Here is a 21,614-nt window from a genome sequence, read left to right as displayed (position 1 = left end):
CCCAGTTAGGATTTATTCTCTTACTAAACCTGTCTTTGCTGTGTGCTGAGATTATAAACATTGTTAAACATAGATTAATAAGTCATCTGCTCCCAACAGTAACCTAAAGCAGCACTTTATTCAATACCCTGGACAGCCAGCAGTTTTCTCTGGGGTGAAGCAGACAACTCAAGCACATTAAGAAGTGCCTATATGGGGCCTGGAACATAGTGCTTGGATTCAAGACTACGCTGTTGTAAAGATCATCCTTGCTTTTGTCCATCCTTTCTAAATGTTAATTGCCTTTAAACATCTCATTTAAACTAGTAACAGTTTAGGTGGGTTGATACAATCAAAATGTATGTTGTACTGTCTTAATTAACATCTAAACTAGGAGAGCAGTCTCAGTTTTGTACAGTGGCAGCAGTTCCAGACAGAGCACTGAAATTAGGAACCAACCATGTAGTTTGCTCTTCTTTTTCTTAATAGACAAGGAGTGTGTTTCCCAAGGTAAGTAACTACCTGACTTACCATTATACTACTATACTTCTGCCTGTAGTAACACTGTTATACCCTGGTTACAGCTGGAGCTGAAAAAAACCCCATAGTAAATCTGTTCAGGGTTTATTTTCTTGTTGGTTTGTTGTTTGGTTTTTTCCCCTCAGTGTTTAGTGGCTACCACTGAAGGTTTAATGGTAGCAGTAATGATATCATTACGTTAGTTTGACATTTATCTATCCATGGATTTCATTTTACAGAGAGGGAAACTGAGGCACTGGAAGAGGCCTTAAGCAAATCAGGATTGCAAGTGTTAAAACCAGTTTGATTGGTTTTTTTCTTTTTCTGAATCTTTATCCACTCTCTATTAGGTTTGTTTTGTTTCCTCTCTTGAAGCCTATAGGCATATCTCTCACTGGCAGAGTTAAAACCAATTGCTCTGTTTACATACTTGAGGATAATGTTCTTGTATAAAGAGTTCACATAACTCCTTTTTCCACTCCTATGTACTTGTAGTATTTGGGGGGGGAACCTTTTATGGTTTGGACAGTTCCACTGATGAAAAAAATATGAAGCAAACATAAGCAAATAAAATAATTCAAGCCACAAAAAGCCACATTTCCACCTTTTCAAACGCACACATTTCATTATAGGATCAGAATGCTTTTCCTCACAAACATGCAAATCAGCACTGTGGTGCAGTGTTCACAAACATGAAAATCAGGTGTGATGACAGCTGTCATTAGTAACAACAGTTTGGAGGTTAACACCCCAGAAGTCTAAATCAGTTTCCAATCTGAAATCTAAATCAGCTGGGTCTGCAGGTGTCTCTACTTACTATCAGGTCCGCAAATACTGGTTTTCTGTTGGTCTGATGCCAGAGAAGCAAAGTAGGGTCACTAGATGTAGGAGGAAACACAAGATGCTAAATAATTATCTGAGGAATTAAAACAGCCCATAGTACATGTGGTCACATCGCAGTCTGAGCACTGTAAACTCAGCGTACAAGAGGGTTCTAGTAATTAGGATATTGTTTCATCTGTTGGTGTTTAAGAGCTCCAGAGATCTCCTACATTCAGTGTCCATGAGGAAGAAGCTGATGTAGATATTGAACATGCTCAGGTGTTTCTTCCCCTGGGAGCTCCAGAGCATAAGCTAAAGTGGGGGAAACGACCACAGTGGGAAATTAAAGGGAGGTTTGCTTGAGCAAAAAATCAAGAGCTGTTTAGGTCGTTGTTGCTTCAGTGCTCACTCTACATGGGACAGTGTTCTTCCCCATCCCCTTGATCTTTGAAAGACCTGAGGTAGTCTTTCAGAAAACTCTGAAACAGCCTGGAGTGATAGTGGGGGGGAGGCCAGACCTGACACTGGAGCTGCCTCCAGCTCTCACTTCTCAGTTGAACCTCTCAGTTGCACCCTGCAAAACTGATCTGAAAGGACACATGGGAGAAGAAGTGGAAACGTGGAAAAAGTGTATTAGCCTCAGAAGGAGCAAACTCACTGTTCTAACTAGTGCTGTGGACAGAAACAACCAAAATCTTCCATATGCCCTAGGTAAGAATTCTGAATATTACCATTGGTAAGAGACTGACAGATCTGATTAGTTTTATTGCTAATTAACCACATTACAGCTATGTGCCAGGTATGATTCCTGAGTGTTGGAGAAAAGACTCACAATGAGCAACATTAACTGCAGAAGAAATAATCTACCTGCCAGCCTTGAGGAGCCTCATGCAGAGCACAGCAGCATCTTTCTGTGCTGATGCAAAGCACATTTTGTGGGTCTTGTACAGAAGGAACATGCACAAATATGGTTATTTATAGCTTTTCAACCCACACACACCTTTGGAACTTGCTCTAAAAGAACTTCAGCATTTAAAGAATACAACAGGGTTTTTGAAGCTGAAGGTTTTTTTTTTCTTTATTTAATTTCCTTTAAAAACAATATTCTGGGAACATTAGTAACAATCCAAGCATTAAGGAAGAAACATGAGTTCTTCATTTGTCTGTCTATTGTTGCTTGGAATGTTTTTAGAGAGGCAGTTGCCAAAAATTATCAAGTAAAACATTTAATCAAGAAAATGAAAGATCAGTGTGATACACTTGACGAATGGGAACTTTACCAAAGGAAAAGCAATGTTAAGTTGAAAGAAGTTCTTTCTCAGGGTAAGAGAGGCATGTGTATTCCCACTCCCTTTTGAGGAACTTGCATCCTAGATGGCAGCATTTAGTGAAGGAGCAGGTTTGGGCTGCCTGACCTCAGCAAATGCCCAGAGGAAATGGGTGAGTTCTGCTCTCAAAATGGCCAGCCAACTCTGCCAGAGCCCTGAATGGAATGTGCTGTTCCCAAGAGAGAGACTTGACTAAATCCTAATCTCTAATGACTAGGGCTGCAATCAGCTCTTTTCTGTGAAGGTGGATAGGGCCAGAACTCATCATATTCTCACTCTTCCCCAAGTGAATGTCAATTTTTAAACCACCACAATATATTTATAGATGTGTAGAACTGCACAAGAACATAACAGTCGTCTACAGGAAGGAGATACAACGTTATTTTGTACCATAAAAGCCTGTAAAAAGATAGTTAAGCTGGAGCAGCTGTGTGGGAGACTCTACACACCTCAGCAGTGCATGAAGTGAGCAGCCATGGGAGGATGGTGTATCTGGGAGCAGACAAGAGTATTTGTGACTATTGTACAGGTCTCTAAGTCTACAGTAACATGAAACCTCTTGGAGAGGGTGGGGAATGGAAGAGCAATGCTACTGTGAGTGAAGGCCTGAATCAGTAAGTCACCACGAAGTTCTGAGACTCTGCTAGAAAAGTTGAGAACAGTCCTGTTGGTGCTCAGGCCATTGCCATGGGAGATATTTAGGATGTCTTCACTTAGTCCTGCTGTTAACTCTGGAGTGCTTTTGCAAGTGGTTTGTTTTGTTTTGTTCATATTTTTGCAATAAAAGCTATAAAAAGGGGGTGGCCAGGGGGAGTTGTTATTCTGTAGTGATTTCCACTGCAGAAGCTGCTGATGAGCCAGGATCCGTCTGCAGGGACTGTCTTGTCTGGACAAACTCCTACAGTGCTGTTTCCAGATGGGCTTGTGGGATCTCTGTGGGTGCTAGAAGCAGTGTGGAGACTGAAGAAGACTGTGTGCTTGTATTTTTGCATATCGAGGACTCTTCTGACAGCTTCTAAATCGGTGGACCCACATATCTCAGTAATTGTATAATTTACTCAGATGTGTACTCTAGTTTCAGCTGTGCTCTGCAAGGCTTTCTTCACTACAAATAACAGACCATGGATGTTCTGCTTTTGGCAAACTAGGGAGTTTTTTAACTACAGAGGTTTAATTTTTGTTCTTAAAATGAGAAACTGTGCACAGGTCAAACTTTCGCATAGTGTTCAGGAAGCTCATAAAAACACCTACAATCTGATTTCATGGGGACTTATTTTTTTTTAGGTTGAATGTAGACAGGGGAATAAAGGAAGTTTTAAAAATGTTGTAATTGGCTCTACATTCAAGTCCCCTCATTAATTTTGTTGCAATATGCAGCAAAGTACTGATAGGTCTGTAAGGTTGCTTTTCCCTCTGAGGTTAAATGGGACTGCATGTTTTTTCTTTTGAAAAGACCTCTTTAATTATGTTGTGGTATTTGGAATAACTACAATTAGAGAGGAAAAGCAGGGAGTGATTAAAAAATCATACTTAATAGCAGCTGCATTAGTTCTCTGGCTTTTGAAATAGACCCAAGCACAACTGAGTACATACATACCATGCAGAGGAGTTGTGGTGAAAGGCAACATGGAAGTGACAAACTTCTGACTGACTTCAGGGAAGGTTGTCTATTCTAGCATTTTAAGATCTTCCTTGAGAAAGGACCAAAGAAATATAAAATTCCTCTGTCTTGTCTAATCCTTAGACTGTGACTGTGTAGCTCTGTTCACTCAATTCTACCTCTTATTTAAAAACCAACAACAACAAAACCAACCGAAGCAAGTAAATTCTGAAATCTCAAATTGCTTGGCTGGCAATAGTGAGATAGACTGATTAAATCTTAAGCCAATTTGAAAGAAGTGGCTCTTATGACTGACCCTCTGAGGTGAATTAAATACAGAAGAGCTTGCTTGGCTGGCAGACTATGGCATTTCAGGATTTATATCTATATGCTCAGCAATTAGGCATTTATACCACAGTGAATGTGGAACAGCTTACCCCTGATTTTCAAGCTCTGACTTTCAGTAGATCACCTGCTCACTTTTGTACATCTGCCATGATCTTGTTTACTGTTTATGATCACAGAATCAGAGAACATCTCAAGTTGGAAGGGACCCATCAGAGAAATCAAGTCCAGCTCCCTGCTCTTTGCAGGACCACCTAAAACTAACCCATATGACTAAGAGAGTTGTGCAGAGGCTCCTTGAACTCTGTGGAAAAGGTTCCTAGAATCCCCAGCCAGATTTGGAGCCCCATATTGCTAGAGGTTGCAAAAACTTCAAGTAAAAGGCAGCTTTCACTCCAAACACTTTCTTTGCCAGCTTTGCTTGTTTCGGCTGTAAATGTGGTTAATGCCATTTTATAAATGAGAATGGAGGCAGAGAAGTTGAGTCATTTGCTGAACTGCAAGTGCTGGGCATTGAACCAAATCACTCAAATTCCAGTCGACTTTTGATATGAAACCCTTTTTGCTTATTTCTTAAAACTCTTGCATAATGTGACATGCTTAACCAAAGAGAATGAGCAGAGTAAGGCTCTGTTCCCTTCCACTGCTGCTGAGCTGCATTAGTAGAGCTCTAGCTGTACATCAGGGAGTGCACTTACTGCAGTTAGCCTATGTGGCTTGTTACATGCTGCCATATGAACTACATTTGTTCAGAAGTTGTTAAATGGGAAATAGAACATGGTCTTCAAGCCTGTGTCCAGAGGCTTAGATTCTGCTGGATGCATAGCTAGCCCCTGCCTATTAACCTTACAAACATGGGGTCTTTGATCCACATTTACTGAAGCCAATTGAAACTTTGCTGGGGATTTCGGTGGGAACAAGATCTGAGTCAGATACAGATCTCTCTGAAATTAAAAATAATGTCATGGGAGCCAAAGATGTTGTTTCTGATTTTAAAAAGAAGTGTGATTCTCTTCTTCAAAAAACATTTTGAAAATACTTTACTGTGCTACTAACTTAAAATTATAATGAAGAAAGAAGTGAAAAAGGGAGCTCAGTTTTTATTAGGAGGTAAAACCACAAATGAGAACAGCGGAGGTTTGTTTTGGGTTCTATTATAAACCATTAATAATAGCAGGAAAAGCCAGAGGATAAGTTCCTTTGTATTTTGGTGTATTTTCTCAACTAGACCTTTACTTGACATTACTTTGCTGTGACAGGGTGAGGGATAGGAGGGAAAAGGAATCTATTTTCAGCAATGGCTTGGAATACAACAAAGAAGTGGTATTTTAATTTAAATCAGACTTGGTGTGCGTTTTATTCACTGAAGAGGATTAGGATTGATTAAGTCTCCTTGAGTTGTTGTAGGTTTGGGGGGATTTTTGTATTGTTTTTCTTCTGATTTTCTTCTGCGTTTCAGTGTGACCTGCTCTAGAGTCTGTGGTGGTCCTGCTCTGGCAGGGGGGTTGGACTCGATGATCTCCAGAGGTCCCTTCCAACTCCTAACATTCTGTGATTCTGTGGTTCTCAGTGTTTGTTCTATCCTCTCTGGTGCCTTTGCTAACACCATATTCTCCTGGAGGGCCTGGTAACAAGCCAGGGCTTGGGCTTCTCGTGCCAATCTGCACAGAACAACCTTATCCAGGGCCAGATGTAATCGGAGTGGGTAGGAGCTGACAATCTCATACTGGCTACTGCCTCCACCCAGAGATTCAGTGGTCTCCCTGTAAATGTGCACTTTTTGTTGCTTAGATGCCCTTTCCTTTTACCTCCTCAGAAGGGAGTGGTTTGTGGCTATCCTGAGAGCACGCCTACTTTGAATTGTGTTGCTAATAAATGCAAACGTGGTGTGTAGCTTCTAGTTCTCCTATTGTAAGAGAAAAAAATTATTTGGCTTGTGCCAAAGATTCTCTGTCTTGTATCTGCAAATTCTAGTTCAGCCAGCATGTGTTACTTACTAATGAGGCTTGTATGATTTTGAAGGGCTTGAGAGAAAATATCAGATTTTGTTACTGTGAGGTACAACAAAACATTTACAATAAACTTTGGATGTAAAGCATCTATGAAAGCACAATCTGAAACACGAACCTTTTAACTACACTTCCTGGTTACATAAAGCATGGCCAGCATGGCAGAGTTCCTGGAACAGGGATTTCAGGCATGCAAGGCCTTGGAGTTACTAAGCATTCATAATAGCAGCTATGGAAAAGGTAAAGTTTTGTTCTTGTGAATGGAAATGGTGATGAGACTATAAAACCACAACATTTGAAGTGCCATATGAATTCCTGATACCACATCAGAACTCTAGTTAGCCCATAGTATCTCAAAAACAAGTAATAAAATGCACATAGTGGCGATGTGATATTGCTTGGCTTCCTTTCACTGGCATAAGCCTGGCAGGTTCTGGGGGCTCTATCCATGTCTTTAAAGTTAGGCTATGTTTATGCACCTATTTGAAATGAGGCCTTATTTAAAGCTAAATAAATTTGGTGTACTTCACTGGAATTGCTCTGGAATTTATTACAACTCTGCTAGAGTTACTAGAGTTAAGGTAACCCCTTTGAGTTGAGCTAGTTTAATACTTTTTTGAGATCAAGATCTGACTCTTAACTGCTTAAAATGTAAAATGGTATGATTTCTTTTCAGTTTTCAGAGTAACCTAGTCTTAAGAGTCACTATGGCAACAACAGTGGGTCTGAAAATTACAAAGATTAATTATTCCATTAGCCAAGGTACTTCTTCAATGGGTCATCTTGCTCAGGAGTAGTGAAACTGTTCAACAAGGGCCTGGATCAAATGTAGAAGTCGGGGTGGCCCATCACTGCTAGCACACATGCTGCATCCTATTAATGCAGGTTTCATCACCAGCTTACTCATACGTCTCCTTCCTAAAGGAACAGGGCCGGATTCAGTGACTGGTTTATTAGAGCAAGACACTGTGTTCTTCTTCGAGTCATTCTCATTTCATCTTCATTCATTGCTGCTAAAAGAAATACAATTTAAAAGATATAAAAATGCAGAAGTTTTTCAACTGACTTCAACAACAGATATGATTCCACAAAGTAATGGATTTACTACTCATTTCACATTTTATATTAATGTAAAGTAGGAGCATGGGGACTTGCTAGGAAAGACTTGGTTCCTGAGAGATGTTGAAGTTCTCAAGTGCTTCTTAGTTTTCATATTATTGATTAGAAATGATACATACAGAAAGACGCTTCATTTTCAAAGAGCTACATTGAAAAATCTGCCATTTTAAAATAGTGTTCATCACCTTTTTTATTTAAAAATCAAATTAACTTGTAAGCTATTAGAATAATTGACCTTAACTGTACTAATACAATCCTCTTGCCATATTTTTGCCACACAAATAGCCTAGAGGAAGAGCATTTATCATCTGAGATCATTGTTTAGTTATTGCTTGATTGCCTCTTCAACCTTTTCCCTTTAAAACCTTTCTTGCATTTCTTATTTCCCATGTTGTCCTAACTTGTTCTGTGCAAACTATCATCATTGCCTGCAAATGGACTTTCAAGTATGTTTTTCCCTGACCTGGGCAGTTTTTGTTCTGCCAGTGTAGAGGTACCATAGGTCTTAGACTTTCTGTTGGCAACAAGTTTGATCATCAGCAAAAAGGAGTGTGGAGAGGCATTGAGAAGGTTTTCTCTTCTAAGCACCTACTTCCTGATGCTGTGCTCAGTTGAAACCTGCCAGAATTGCCACTGTTGTTATTTTTGAAGTTACACGGATCGTTCAAAAGGGACAGTTAGAGCTATTCTTCCTCCAGGTAGCGTTTTGAATCTCGTTGTTATCCAGCTATATAATGACTATATTAGATAGCACAGTCAGCCTGCTGTAATTGTACTGGAGTTTTATTTCATTTGCTTGGTGACCTGGGTTTGCTGCTTATTTTGTTGGTTGTGTAATTGTGCCCCTGAGGAGATAAGGAGACAGGGCATACACATCAAGATAGAAAGAAGAATAATGCTCCTACTACTTTTTATCTTAAAGCAGATGAAATTTAAAAAATATATATATATAAAATTAATATCTTAATATATTTGTATCCTGCAGGATTCCTGCCAATAAATATTGCTGACATCAGATGTGTTTCTTGACCATTTGGTTTGTACTCTCAGTTAACAGGCTCCTAGCAAACATTTCATGCTTTTGAGTCTGATGCTGTATAAACTTTTAGTAGCCATGAATTAAATGCAGAATTATGACTCTCCATCCAGAAAAGAAAGGGAGCCTCCTTCTCAGCTCCTAGCCTCACATGCACACTTTTTGGAATCCCATGCAAGCTACCATCAAAGTAAATGGAGTAGCTTATTTATTTCCTCCCATGGACATCTTATGGAACTGGGCAAAGGAACAGCAGAAGCCGGTAACCTGATCAACTCACCGATAGCAAATAGGTCAGTAAGGTGTGGGAAGGGAATTTGCCACATCTGAAGGTAAAATAGCAAGACTTTATTATCCTCCAATCCTTTCAGAAAATGTCTGTGAGTTACAAAGTTTCCTAGGCAATTCCATGGTAGCTTTACCCATGCATGGAGATGTGCCTTGAAGTGTGAACTCAGCCATGTTTCTATTAACATGGTATTGTCTAATGGACAGCGGCCTGGACTGGAAAAATCTGTCCCATGTGTGAAGTGTGTCCACACAGGGGTTGGCCTGTATTTAAACTGCAGTCAGGCAGGATCAAGATTTACTGAGCTTCAAAGCAGGGGGGAGATCCTGGCCCCTGTCCCAAGCAGCTTTCAAACTAGTGGAAGTGCAGTAATAAACCTATAGTAGAAAGGCAGTTGGCGTATAATGGAGATAGAAAACATATTTACTTAAAACACCTTAGATGATGGATCAATATGTAGCACAGTTTTTTTTCTCTCCACAGAATTCATTACAGCCTTTTTCTAGCTGTTTAAAGAAAAAATATCTTGGCAATAAAGGACAATTAGGAAAATTGAACATGTAGTTTGGAAAGCACTCGTAACTGCATTTTTAACAGCAACTTCAAGCTGTTTAAATTTTTAAGGAGTAATTAAATGATTTGAACTAAGTCATATAACTTCAATGGCTAACTAGATCTCAGGATGTTAAGTCTCAGCAGTTGAGTAAGTTATACAGTCCATGCTCTTGATTAAAATGTTATTTATCTTGAATTATTACACAGTTATGCTATTTCTAAAGACATTTTCTTTCTTCAGGGCAAGGGATGAGGTCTCCAAACATGCTGACAGGTAGATGTTTACTAGTGCTGGGGATTTCAGGTTTAATTGTGACCTTTTAGAGTTGTACCTGCCATAGTCAGCTCTTCATTTAATGCAAACTTTCTGTGCTTTGCATGATAGAAAAAAATATGTGATATTTCTCTCTGTTTGCCAATTCTTGTGAGCTTATTCAATTGCAAATGCTTTATAGAAGGAAATTAGCTGTTCATATAAATGCCAGGGATTCTTTTGATAGTTAGGGCTATCAGATTATCAGACCCTCATGATAACATCCCGTGTTCTACCAGCTTCCTGAGACACCTCAGCAATTCACTTAGTGTAATTTATTAACACACACATCCCCCCCCCTCCCTTCTATGGAAAATGAAATTATAGCATTTATTACAATTATAGCATTTCAGAGAATGGTTGTGAAACTAAATACACAGACGACTGGAGTGGTCGAATATGTTAACATGGGTTTCAGAGCCACAAAAAATTGCTGTTAACTGAGTTATTCTTTAAAAAGTTGTGATTTGTTTCTAGTTGGAATCATGGCAGAAGTAGAGTCTATGGGACAATTTGAACCAGAAGTTTTTAAAGAACAGAGACATTCTATGAAATCTAAGACATGACACTCTAAGCAGGGAAATGGAATAAGAAAAAAGTGGTTAAATAGGGTGTTACAGCCAGTGTCGTGAGTTCATGGTTTATAGATTTTTAGTTTTTATCTTACCTGCTCACGTAGTGTTGGTTTATTAAGTGGATGTACAATTTTGTCACCTCAAGAGATGTTTTATATCTAATCTTACAAACTAAAGGGTTTAGAAGCCTAATCAATATGTGCATTGATGACTTCAAAGGGAAGCTTTCATGGTACAGGAATGTTTTGGTGAATCAACAGATGCTGCACTTCTGTGTCAGGCAGCATGGAATAACTGCCCAAATTTAACACAAGACTTTACAGCAGGAGTTGCCATCTCCTGGAAAAAAGTATTATTCCCTATAGAATAATATTCTAGCACTTTGGTTGGTTGGTTTTTTTTGTTAAGAGTAAAGTATCCATATTTTGACCAGTAATCTGGCATAGATTAATCACCTTTGTTTTCATCTTTATTTGAAGTGGGCATCATATATTTTATTTCTTGTTTTGAGTTGAAGCATGTGACAACAAATCCATTTATGTGATAAAAGTGGCTATCTCTGTCATCACACATCTAACAGTGACTAAAGCAACCAAATATAACAGTGGTTTGTATAAAGTTTTATTATTACCCAATTATTATTTTAACGATAGAAACTTGAGAACGTTACTACAGTAATTTGCTTCAGAGTTAAGAGTGTTTATCAAATATGAAGAAACAGAAAGCACATACTGCAGACTAACTCCATATGAAACATTGTTTGAATTAAACCCATTTGCCATTTAAAAAATATTTTTAAAATGAGGCCTCATTAGATGAGATTTTTTCTAAAGTGAGTTGTGATCTGGTTCCATTTTTAATAGATAAGTTGAAAACTCCTGACAAGAGGAAAGAGGATATTAGTGGAATTATTTCCAGACTGTAAATGATACAAATGCTACAAGGATAGCTTCCAGTAAGTAATGTTATTACCAGTTATATGCAGTTTCCTTGTTGAGGGTATATTGCAGACAAGCTCCTAGCAGACCACCTGGTCCATGGCTGTCAAGCAGTTTGGAGGCATGTGTTTGGGATTCTCTACCCTGAGCAAACGGGAGACAAAATGATCAGAGAAAGGGAAGCAGGAGGTGATGCTCGAACTGCCAACACACCTGGTCCTGCTTTCTCATCCACAGAGTGACTCGCCAAATATTTCTTGTCCCTGCAGGACATAAATTGCTTTGATACCCCATTTTGTGAAGTTATTTGTATGCTTTGGGTGAAAAATACCTTGCAAGCACAGAATTATAATTTTAAAAATACTTTGTTTTCCAGCAAAGAAATAGGGTTGCTAAGTAAGTAGATGTGTATAAAGCTTTATTTGTACTCATAAATTCATATAAAAATATGCCTAGGATCTACAGTATAGAAAAGACTCAAAGACCAGGTGGTTTATATTCTGTACAACCAAGCCATTAAATAGCTTTACTTGTCTGAAATAATAATAATATTTAAAAAAATAGATATAAAAAATCACCTCTTCCATTTTTCCAGTCTTAGGTTTCTAGGCTTAGTCAATAATATCTGCTCATGTATTGACCCCACACAAGACAAGTGGCTCTTCACACAGCAGCTCTCTCCTGCCCTGATTCTGTGCCCTGCTACCAGAGCCCTTCTCAGGCCAAGCTGCCACGAGTTGCAAGGTGTCCTGCAGCCCCTGCCCAGTGTCACTGTGGCCATGCTTGCTGCTGAAACCCCAGTGCTGCAGCTCTGAGGCCATTTGCAGGTGCAGTACTCTGTGGTGGTATCACTGTCCTGGGGACACTTGCAGTGTCTTCTCCCTTCATTGTGACAGAAATACCAGCTGCTGGTTAACAGTCCACTGGCACCAGGAGCAGTGAGGATCAGGCTCTTTGCTGAATGAAGTCTTAGCTACTTACACAAATGCTGGTGCTGATCTTCTACTGTTTATTCTCCTACCTCTGTGTGTTGGGAAAGGGATGTAGAAAGGATGGAGATCACATCCTGCAATATCTCGAGCTCATACCATCAAGTTTAATTTTGTTTTTTTCCAGCTTGTTATAGTTTTGATCTAAATTTAATGCCAGTGTGAGATGGAGCTCCAAATGGATGGTACCTATATAGTTGGTCTATTTTTAAAAGAAACTGCTTTTTAACTCTCAGAATATCATATTTGCCACTTTACTTTTGCATAAGGATCAGTTCTATTTGGAACTGAAAATCTGAGGGTACATGCTGTCGATGTTTTATGAACTGCAGCAAAGGATTTTTAACCTTTTCCTTCTAGTTACTCTGATAATCCTTTCTCCCCACATCAAAATTAATTTTAATCTATTTCTTCATCATGCTTTTGGACTCATTTAAGACGCATCCCATTGAAATCTGCTGTTTATATGAAATCAGCTATCACTGTTTTTCAGTTTACACAATGAACTCTTAAGAGGAGGGTTCTTCTAAAAGATTCCAAATTTCTGATGCCTATTCCACAAAATTCATTTATGTGAAAGTAAATATTAATATCTGCCAGGCTCAAATAACTAAGCTACACTTCAAAATAAATTGAATAGTAGAAATCCAATAATCCTAATTTACTAGTAAGATCTATAAACATTTATCTTCTATCCATTTGGAATGGACTTTGACAGATCTGCGTGTGTTTTGCCATAGCAAGCATAAAGCAATACCTCTGTTTATCCCTGAGAATTCCTCTGTGCAGCTGAGACAGGAGAGGTAATGGGATGTTCTTCTTTTCTGGCAGGTACTGGACTGGATTGAAAATCATGGGGAAGCCTTTCTGAGTAAACATACTGGAGTGGGGAAGTCTCTACACAGAGCACGTGCGCTGCAGAAAAGACATGATGATTTTGAAGAGGTAGCCCAGGTAAGATTCTGAACCAGACACTTCTGCTTTCTGGTTTGATTTTTGTTACTTTTCACGTATATTGAGAAAAAAATGTTCTTGTTTTGGATCACACTTTTCAAACATTTGCAGCTGACCAGGATCCTGTCTCCCAGGTCTGAAAATGAGCACACACGCTGCAGAGCGTGGTAGCAGCAGGACTTAAAATCAGAAAATCACCACATTGTGTCTATGGAAAGTCTCAAAGCCTGTGGGAAATTGCAAGAAGTTTACAGGACAGTAAAGCAAGGTGTTGGGACATAGAGGAGGATGGTTATGAGTGATAGTGAGAGAAAAATGCTTTGTAACTCCTACAATGGAAACTGAGGTCCGTGAGGATAAAGTGGAAAGCAGCTAGGGAAGAAGCAGGGGATGTCAAAATTAACTTACTTCATTTATGACTTTTCTAACCCGTCTGTTAGTCCTTCTTTTATAATACTGTTTCAGCATGTTTGCCTGTGAATAACTTTAGACACGTTTCCATTCACTTCATAGACCAAAGGGTGTATAAATCTAGTTCACTGGATGACCTCATGTTCAAATGAAAGTGGGACTTTGGAAAGAGACTGGAGAGGGAAAAGTATAGTTTGCATGGCTGTAGAATCTCTTAGGTTCCTCTGATCTAGCTCTTTTACATCTTGTGTAAGATCATCAGTCAGACTCTCATTGCTCTTCCTGGACAACTGTGAACAGTCACAATCAGTCCTGCACTCCAAGTATAATGTTTAGGGTGCCTTGTACTTAAAAAATAACAGACACCAGTCAAACCTGGTTAGTTTCCCCCCGGCTTTGACAGTAGTTTCCTCTGGTGTATTCACACCAGAATACCCTTGCTAATTTATGATGCCTGTCTGCAGCATGACACTGGAATGTGGTGCTGGCAAATGGACATGGGGACATGCACTGAGGGGAAGTAAGAGGAATTTGAGGCTTTATCCGAGGTCAAGGACTTGAGAATATAATACTCTCTCCTGAAAAAGAGTAATAGCAAGGGTAAGAGGGGAGGCCATAAATTTATCACACCTGGAGCTCTGCAGAAGCTTCTAGTGAAGTCAATTTTGTTGTTGGGGAATAAATCTCCTCCCCACTCTGATTATGACTGGTTTTTTTTTCTTCCTAAGTCCCTTCTTGATGCTTAACTCTTTTGGGTTGGTTGGCAATTAATTCTAATTTAATATTAATAGTAATTTTTCCTCACGATAGTGAATCTCTTTGCCACAACTAGGGTGGATAACTGGCATTGCTTATTCCCAATAAAGCACATGTGCTAAGATCCTGAAACAAACTGATGAGTTTGCCATTCCCATAGTCAGGGTGTTAGTTGCTGGCATTGGCAATGAAGAGTTGTGTTTGTTTATCTTAAAAAAGATAAGAAAAAGTGTAGTACTGACATCCCTGGTGAGGCTGACAGAATAGCTTTTGCTATTGGCAGTTCTCTGAAAAAAAGCACCCTACCATACAGTATAAATTTATTTTCCAAAATCTACTGTCCTTTGGCTCTGATATATTTGTTCTTATCTCCTACTCTTTCAGGAAAGCATTTTCAAAGGTCAGGCTAGAAGCAATTTTCATTAGTTTTCTTGGTATTTTCAACAGAGTGCAAAACATCCATGTTTTTGAATGCTGCTTAACTGCAGGTAAAGAAGAGAAGTGTGTCTGGAATTGATTTGCTGAGAAAGGCTCTGATTGACTGACCTGCCAAAGCACTAGATTGAGAGGTGGAGTGTGCTCTCTCTATGTCTGATTAGGAACTCCACAGCTTTATAAATCTGAATGTAATGATCCAATCAGGCCTGGCCCAGCTAGATCACATTCCTGCCTACAGCTGTGCTCAGAAAATGTCAGTGATTTCAGAGTGCTGCATTGTGGGCAATAGGAATAAAAATTTGGGTCCCTTTCTCTCAGAACTGCTGTTTAGACAATGCTCTGGCCATTTATCTGACTGAATTTATTCTACATGGAACGCTCAGATGGCAAATGTTTGATTTTGGATTAAAAATCCTGAGCTCCTGGGAGGGATGTTTTTACCTTGTAGATACCTGTGACAGTTTCTCAGCCAGTGCTCAGGCTGCTCAGGCTGCCACCCTGCAAATGCCAACCTTGGGCACTGTGCCTGCTGCACAGTGACATCTCGTAGTCAGGCATTATCAATGAGGGGGTGTCACGGTACCACCAAAGAAATACCACTCTCTAGATGTCGTTGCAGTGTTCCTGCAGTGACAGCCTCTTTGCTTGCCTGAAGCAGCCGAAGCAGGTAACCATAGTTCAGCCAGTTATTATTTTAAATGAACATATAATTTAATTTTGGACTTTCTAACTTTTCTTTATTCGGAGCTATTATCCTGAAAACCAGTTGGGAATCTGTTAACTGGTTTGCATTCCCAAAAATCTTTCAACACATGAGCCTTATCAGGTTGTGCTGCATGTGTTGCAATCTATTCTCCAATTGTTCTGTGTGTATGAAGAGAGGGGACACAGATCATTCTCCTCCCTTCTGGCATTCCCAGCAGCTGGGGGTTAAGGTGGCCTTCTCAGCACCCTCCTCTGCTCACAAAGAGCATCACTGCATTTGTGCTGGTGCAGGATTAGAAAGGACACTGGAGAAACTGCTCTGTTAATCCCTCGCTCTCTACTGCCTCACAACTGAGCGGCTTCGTGCTTTTAATGATCAGAGGCAAGCGTTTCTGTCGTCTTTCTGCATTTGTGAGTCTGTCCATCAGAGATGAGGTTCAGATTTCGGGAACCAGGCAGGTTTACCCGCGGGTTTGGCGTGGGGCCGCCCACCAGTGCGGGTTCCAGCCTGCAGATGGCACTCGCAGTGCGTTTGAAGAGCCTTTAGCTCCGCCAGCGGTGAACAGAGCTGGGGTTTCTAATCCAAGCTACCCGAACGTTGTCTCGAAGTGAGATGAAGCAGAAGGTGAAGCCGGCTCCCATGCTGACCCCCTTGGTGTTCTCCCACCCCTGACAAAACCCCCGGTGTTCAAGGTCACCCAGAAAAACGACCCTCCTATTACTTTATATTTTCAAAAAGCAAAACGGGGCACTCCAAGCTTTAGTGCAAGGTGGTGCTGGTTGGCTGTGGTTATAGGATAGGGTGCTATTGGATCTGTCGAGCTGCTTTCAAGGCTCTTGGACCACATTATATACCAAGTTGTGTATTTAGTACTTGTGTGCATGTTTGCGTACAATAGTCAGTGTATTTTTCATGGTATTCTAAAGGTGCTGATCTTTAAGAGGTAAAATACCACAAATCCAGCCTGCAGCAAAGCACACATTCTGAATAACCTTGGTTCAAATATGTGTGGAGTTGTCCCTTGTTATCAAAGACAGCAGGAAGATTAACTGGCAGTTGAGCTGTGGCCATCAAAGTTCGTAAGGCTTGTCTGTATGTCCAGTTCAGCAGCTCTTGATTCAGGCCTTGTGAATTTAGGTATATGGCTGGATCCTGTATTCCTGACTTTGGAAGTTTTACAGGATCAATTGCAGTGGACAATTCTTGAATTCATACAAAGAAAGAAAGCCAGAGAAAATGTGAGCAAAGGTGCTGAGCTTTGCAGTATGCCATTTGGGAAGTTAATCAGTTTTCCTGTTCTGTGGTAGCCATGCTTGCTTTTCTCCATGGACAATTTTGGAAGACAGTGATTATACACCTGAACAGTGGCTTTGCACCATGAAAGTAAACCTTATGTGTAAATATATAGTTAATTTAAGATTCAGCTCTTCCTTTTATTCTTCTCGGGGAGATAAATGTATTTCCTGCAAGGAAGGGCTTTCAAAGAAAGCCAAGGGCCTGTATCATTTACTGGAAATAAAAGATCAGGTGATATTCTTCATCTGAGAAGCAACTTGTGATCCAGTGTTCCTGTGTAGAGTATTATCTTCCTCCATTGCACTGTTTTTAAAATGCTATCAGTTCAGAGTTTTCAAAAAGCTCTTGAAGATAAAACGAACTTTAAAGTGTAAATATTTTTGAAAATATCTTTATATTGTTTGTCATGTGAAATATCCAGGTGATTCCGTAAGAAATCCTGGATGTAATAATGGTATTCTGTGATCTCCCAGTCCCACGTAGTTTCACTTGAACTGTTTTAAAACCAAGTGAGGTAATGGAATAGTTAGGCCAAAGCTGAATTGCAAGCAGCTACTTGTTTGGCCTTCAGGATAAAAACCTAGTGCTTTCCCATACTGATTCCAGCTCTGTTGGATGTCATTGTTCTCAAGTTTGGCATGAAGTACAGCACTGATATAAAACAGCTAGACAGAAATTAGGAGCTCTTGTTGATAATGACTGCTTAGGGAGCATTGTCCCAGGGTGTTTTTTCTTTATTTGTTTGTTTGTTTTATTTTTATTATGATTACTTTTTAAAATGTTGTGACCTACCTAGTTGCTGAAAGGAACAGCTTGCTTGATTTTTCCCTTTGTGTTGGGTGACTAAAATCCTATGTAGGATGAAGCATTAGGCCAAACCAGGGAGAAAGCAGACAATTAAACCTGGTAAGAACTATGCTCAAACTTAGCAATAACAGCCATGGTTTCAATCATGCCAAATCTTTTAAAGTATAACAAAAGCATGAGAAAGGCAACAAAAAAAACCCCCTGCTTTACTCTTACCTTCATCATCATTTACATGGTCACTAGCAAGTTCTGAAGCTATAATCTGCAGTTTCCTGCTCATTTGTGTAAATATATTCACTTCTACACAAAGAGGAACAATTACCCACTGGCAGCAGAGTCCACAGGCCTCTGCAGCACTGTGCAGGAGCTCTGTGCTCCAGAGCTCTTGGTTTCTACCCCTGGCTGGCAACAGGCTGCACCTGGCAGTCACAGGCACCAGAGAAAAATGAAACTGCCTTTGTAGGGGTTGTCTGTAAAGGTTGTCTTGGTCCTTCTGGACCTAAAAACTTGTAACCACATAGCTGAAGAACCAGATAGTTTATCATGGAAGCAATAGTACAACTTTTTGTAGGAAGTCTAGCAGCTTCTGGGTGACTCAGGACATACTCACATTCCAAGTGCAGAGATACAGAAACTGTTCTGCACAGTCTGAGCCAGGACCCAGAAAGGGGAAGGGCTGAGCAGTGTAGCAGCAGTAGATGTAGTGCTGTGGGGACTCGACTGCCAGACCTAAGTCAGAAGCAGGTCCTATAAGACATGTTTTCCCTGAGAAAGTGTGATACTTGTCAGAGCACACTGTTTATCAGTACACATTGCATGATCTAGACATGCCCATGGGAGACTGTTAGCAGGGGTTGCTGAAAGAATATCTTGGCTAACCTTCTGAAAGTTTGGATAGCAATCTAAGTGAGTTGGTGGCTGTTGGTACTCCATGGTCTAGTGCTACTGGGGAACCTGTTTTTAAAGAGGCCTTGTGATGGCACAGGAATCTTCCTGGCAGTCACCTGAAGCACTGTGCCTAGTATGTCTGAGTTTGCATTTCAGTGTATTTCTGCTCAAGCTAGACATGATTTTCATTCCTATTTCTTCTCTTGAAAACAAAATCACATGACAGCTGGATCTTTTCATTAAACCATCTGCAGCATGGTTCACAATCTAACTACTCCCTATAAAATCTCAAGACTTGGCAACACACTGTATTTTTGACAATTACCAGGAGCTAGCTTCCTATCACTGCTTTATTTGAGTAGGTTTATTTTTGTGTCTTTCAAATCTGTTCCTTTAGTTTGCCTCTAAATACACAATGCTGTTCCCATGGCAGACTGGGAGAACAGTGAAGCTATTTAAGAAATATGTATTTTTAAATGTAGAGGTTCTGGAAAATGGAATTTATATTGTGGGGTGAATTCTGAGTTTTTGGAATTAATTTCATTTTGTATCAGAAAAGAAAGACAGAATTTCCAAAAGAAGAAAAATTCCGGAAATTGTTTTTTCAAGGCCATTATTAGACAAGATGGGAAAATGACAACACTGATGCGTTGTGTAACATGCATGCTAAAAAGATATTCAGTGTGGTGCTGATGTCTCCACTGAATAAATACACAGCTGAAACAAAATATATTTACCACTGACCATTTCTGTCAAATATACACCCTTAGCTGCACCGCTGCCGTTTTGACTGACCAGTGTATGTTGGTGAAAACCATCGTCATCTAAGCGCTTTTCACTTCCTCTGATCATTTTTCTTTGTCCATTTCTTAGTGGCAGGTCAGTGGGTTATCAAACTTTACCTATTGATTCGAGAAGATTAATTGCAGCGATGTCCAAATCTCACTTGCAAGGGTGGTGTACTGGTAGTATTCAATTAAAATTCTTGTGGCTGTTTATGGCAGGGGGGCCCCATGGGGGAAAAGGTGACACTAGGAATCTGATGAACGTTTTTCTACTTTCTGCTTTTGTCATAGGACAGTAGATGGAGCTGCCTATGGCTGTACTGCTTCTTCTGGGACAGAAGACACCACAGTGGTCTTTAAGAGAAGGGCACAACCTTAGCCACAGCAACTTTATTATGGCCTTGCTGCAAATCACAAATATGCTGTTTAGCAGACATTTAGTAAACAAAATTTCATGTAGATCAAGCCGATATCAAAGAGATTTGTATTCAGTAACAGAGCAAAAAAAATATGTTCAAGGGCACGTTTAGGTATTCATTATCATTGAGCAAATGTTCTGGGAATAGACTAACTGGGTCTGATTGATCACTCTGCTGCACAAGATTTAGAACAAAATTACACTTCCAATTTCAGAGAAATTGCTTATAATTATCTTGTTCTAAATGCAAGAAAAGCTCCTTGGAAGTATGATTGTCCCTTTCTTCTTTTCCTATTACAAGTCCCTTATTGTCCAGATGAAGGATTTTCTCTTACTCCCACATCAGACATTTGAATTATCTAAAGACTATCTTTGCATTATGAGACTATTGCAAATGTTTTATACTGATAATCTAGAAAGTGTTCAACCAACATTTTATTGCATATAAACCTGTTTTAAAAATTTATTTCCCTAGGTTAAGGTTCAGATCTCAGTTTCTCTTTTACAGAAATAGGGCACCGTCAGTGGATTTATAGAGGTCTTTTGGAATTACATGATGTGTGAACAGGGATACAAATCCTAATGTGTGTATAAATGATTCACTTCTTGATTCAGTGCGTGTAATCCAGTCATTAATATTGCCCTCCATAACGGTGGTCTGTGAGGTCTGGTTTTGCATAACCAAGCCCCAAGAAAGCCCTGGTTTGTGTCACTATGGCAATAGCATATGGTTTGAGGCATTTAGATATCTTTGTTTAGTGTCTGGTTCAGAGCAATGCCACATGTAGAAGTGCAGGTTCCTTTCTGGTGACCTAGGGAGAGAAATTCTACGATTGGCATGAGAAAAGCAAGCAGAACCAGCCCTCTCATGTCACTGCACTTAAAATGAAGCTTGTTTGTGAAGAAAGGAATTGCAGAAATTATTAGAAGTTGGGGGCTGAGATGGGAGGTGTTTCTGAGCTGTCAGAGAGTATGTGCACATGTGGTTGTCTGGCATGGCAGTCTGTATTAGTCTGCAGCTCATACAGTGGAACAAACATGCTCCAGTGACATCGGGCCCTACTAACTTGTAACCTTCATTATTATTAGAGTGTTTTGTTCAATCCATAAAGATTGTTTTTTCTGTGCAGTGTAGGCAGCTACTGGTAATGTTAGTGAGATCCACAGCTACGTATACTGGAGAACAGAGCCTGCTTTTGCCTCCCCTGGAGTAAAAGCAGGGCTCCCTGCAAAAGTGCACAGCGTAAAAGGGCATTTGTGACTCGTTAATATCAGGGAATAGAAAGTGCAGCCATCACTTTAGATGTGTCAAGCTGGGAGCTGAAGCGGATTCACTGAATGTTGGGTGAAACGAAGGGTGTTTCTGTGTGAAGAGGAGAGATGGCCAGCAGTGCTAGGTTTTGGCAACTGGCTTCTGCTTGTTTTGCCTGTGGCCAGGATTTCTATTGGCAATGAGAACCTGGATTTGGCAATGAGAACCTGGATTTGTCAATACTCACACATCAAAATTGAGTGCAGGAAGGGCTTGAAACCTGCAGTGCTGCACAGTTTTGCTTTGAAATAGATTCTATTCAGGGTGGGAGAGAGGTCTGGCACGATTTCAGTATTGCTTTCAGTTGTGTTCCAGGGTTTGGTGTAGGTTCAAAATGAACCTACTTGAATCCTTTTAAAAATCAGGGGTAGCTGTTTGTTCCCGCCACAAAAGTGGCTCAAACACTGCCCAGCCAGCAATGCATTCA

General features: G+C 40.0%; 1 protein-coding gene across 1 annotated transcript in view; it reads left to right on the top strand.

Moving 5' to 3' along the window:
* The window catches only part of KALRN (kalirin, RhoGEF kinase), a gene marked incomplete at its 5' end in the record, with an annotated part of 339,046 nt that overhangs the window by 94,910 nt on the left and 222,522 nt on the right, over positions 1 to 21,614 (top strand). The window contains one exon of the mRNA XM_009996218.1: positions 13,248 to 13,370. Within this exon, the coding sequence (XP_009994520.1) occupies positions 13,248 to 13,370 (123 nt within the window). The remainder of the gene's footprint in view (positions 1 to 13,247; positions 13,371 to 21,614) is intronic.

The sequence above is a fragment of the Chaetura pelagica genome, unplaced genomic scaffold (genome assembly GCF_000747805.2).
Source record: "Chaetura pelagica isolate M959 unplaced genomic scaffold, ChaPel_1.0 scaffold3, whole genome shotgun sequence".
Lineage (NCBI taxonomy): Eukaryota > Metazoa > Chordata > Aves > Apodiformes > Apodidae > Chaetura > Chaetura pelagica.
The sequence above is the reverse complement of the archived record's forward strand: the minus strand, read 5'-3'. Positions and strand labels throughout refer to the sequence as shown.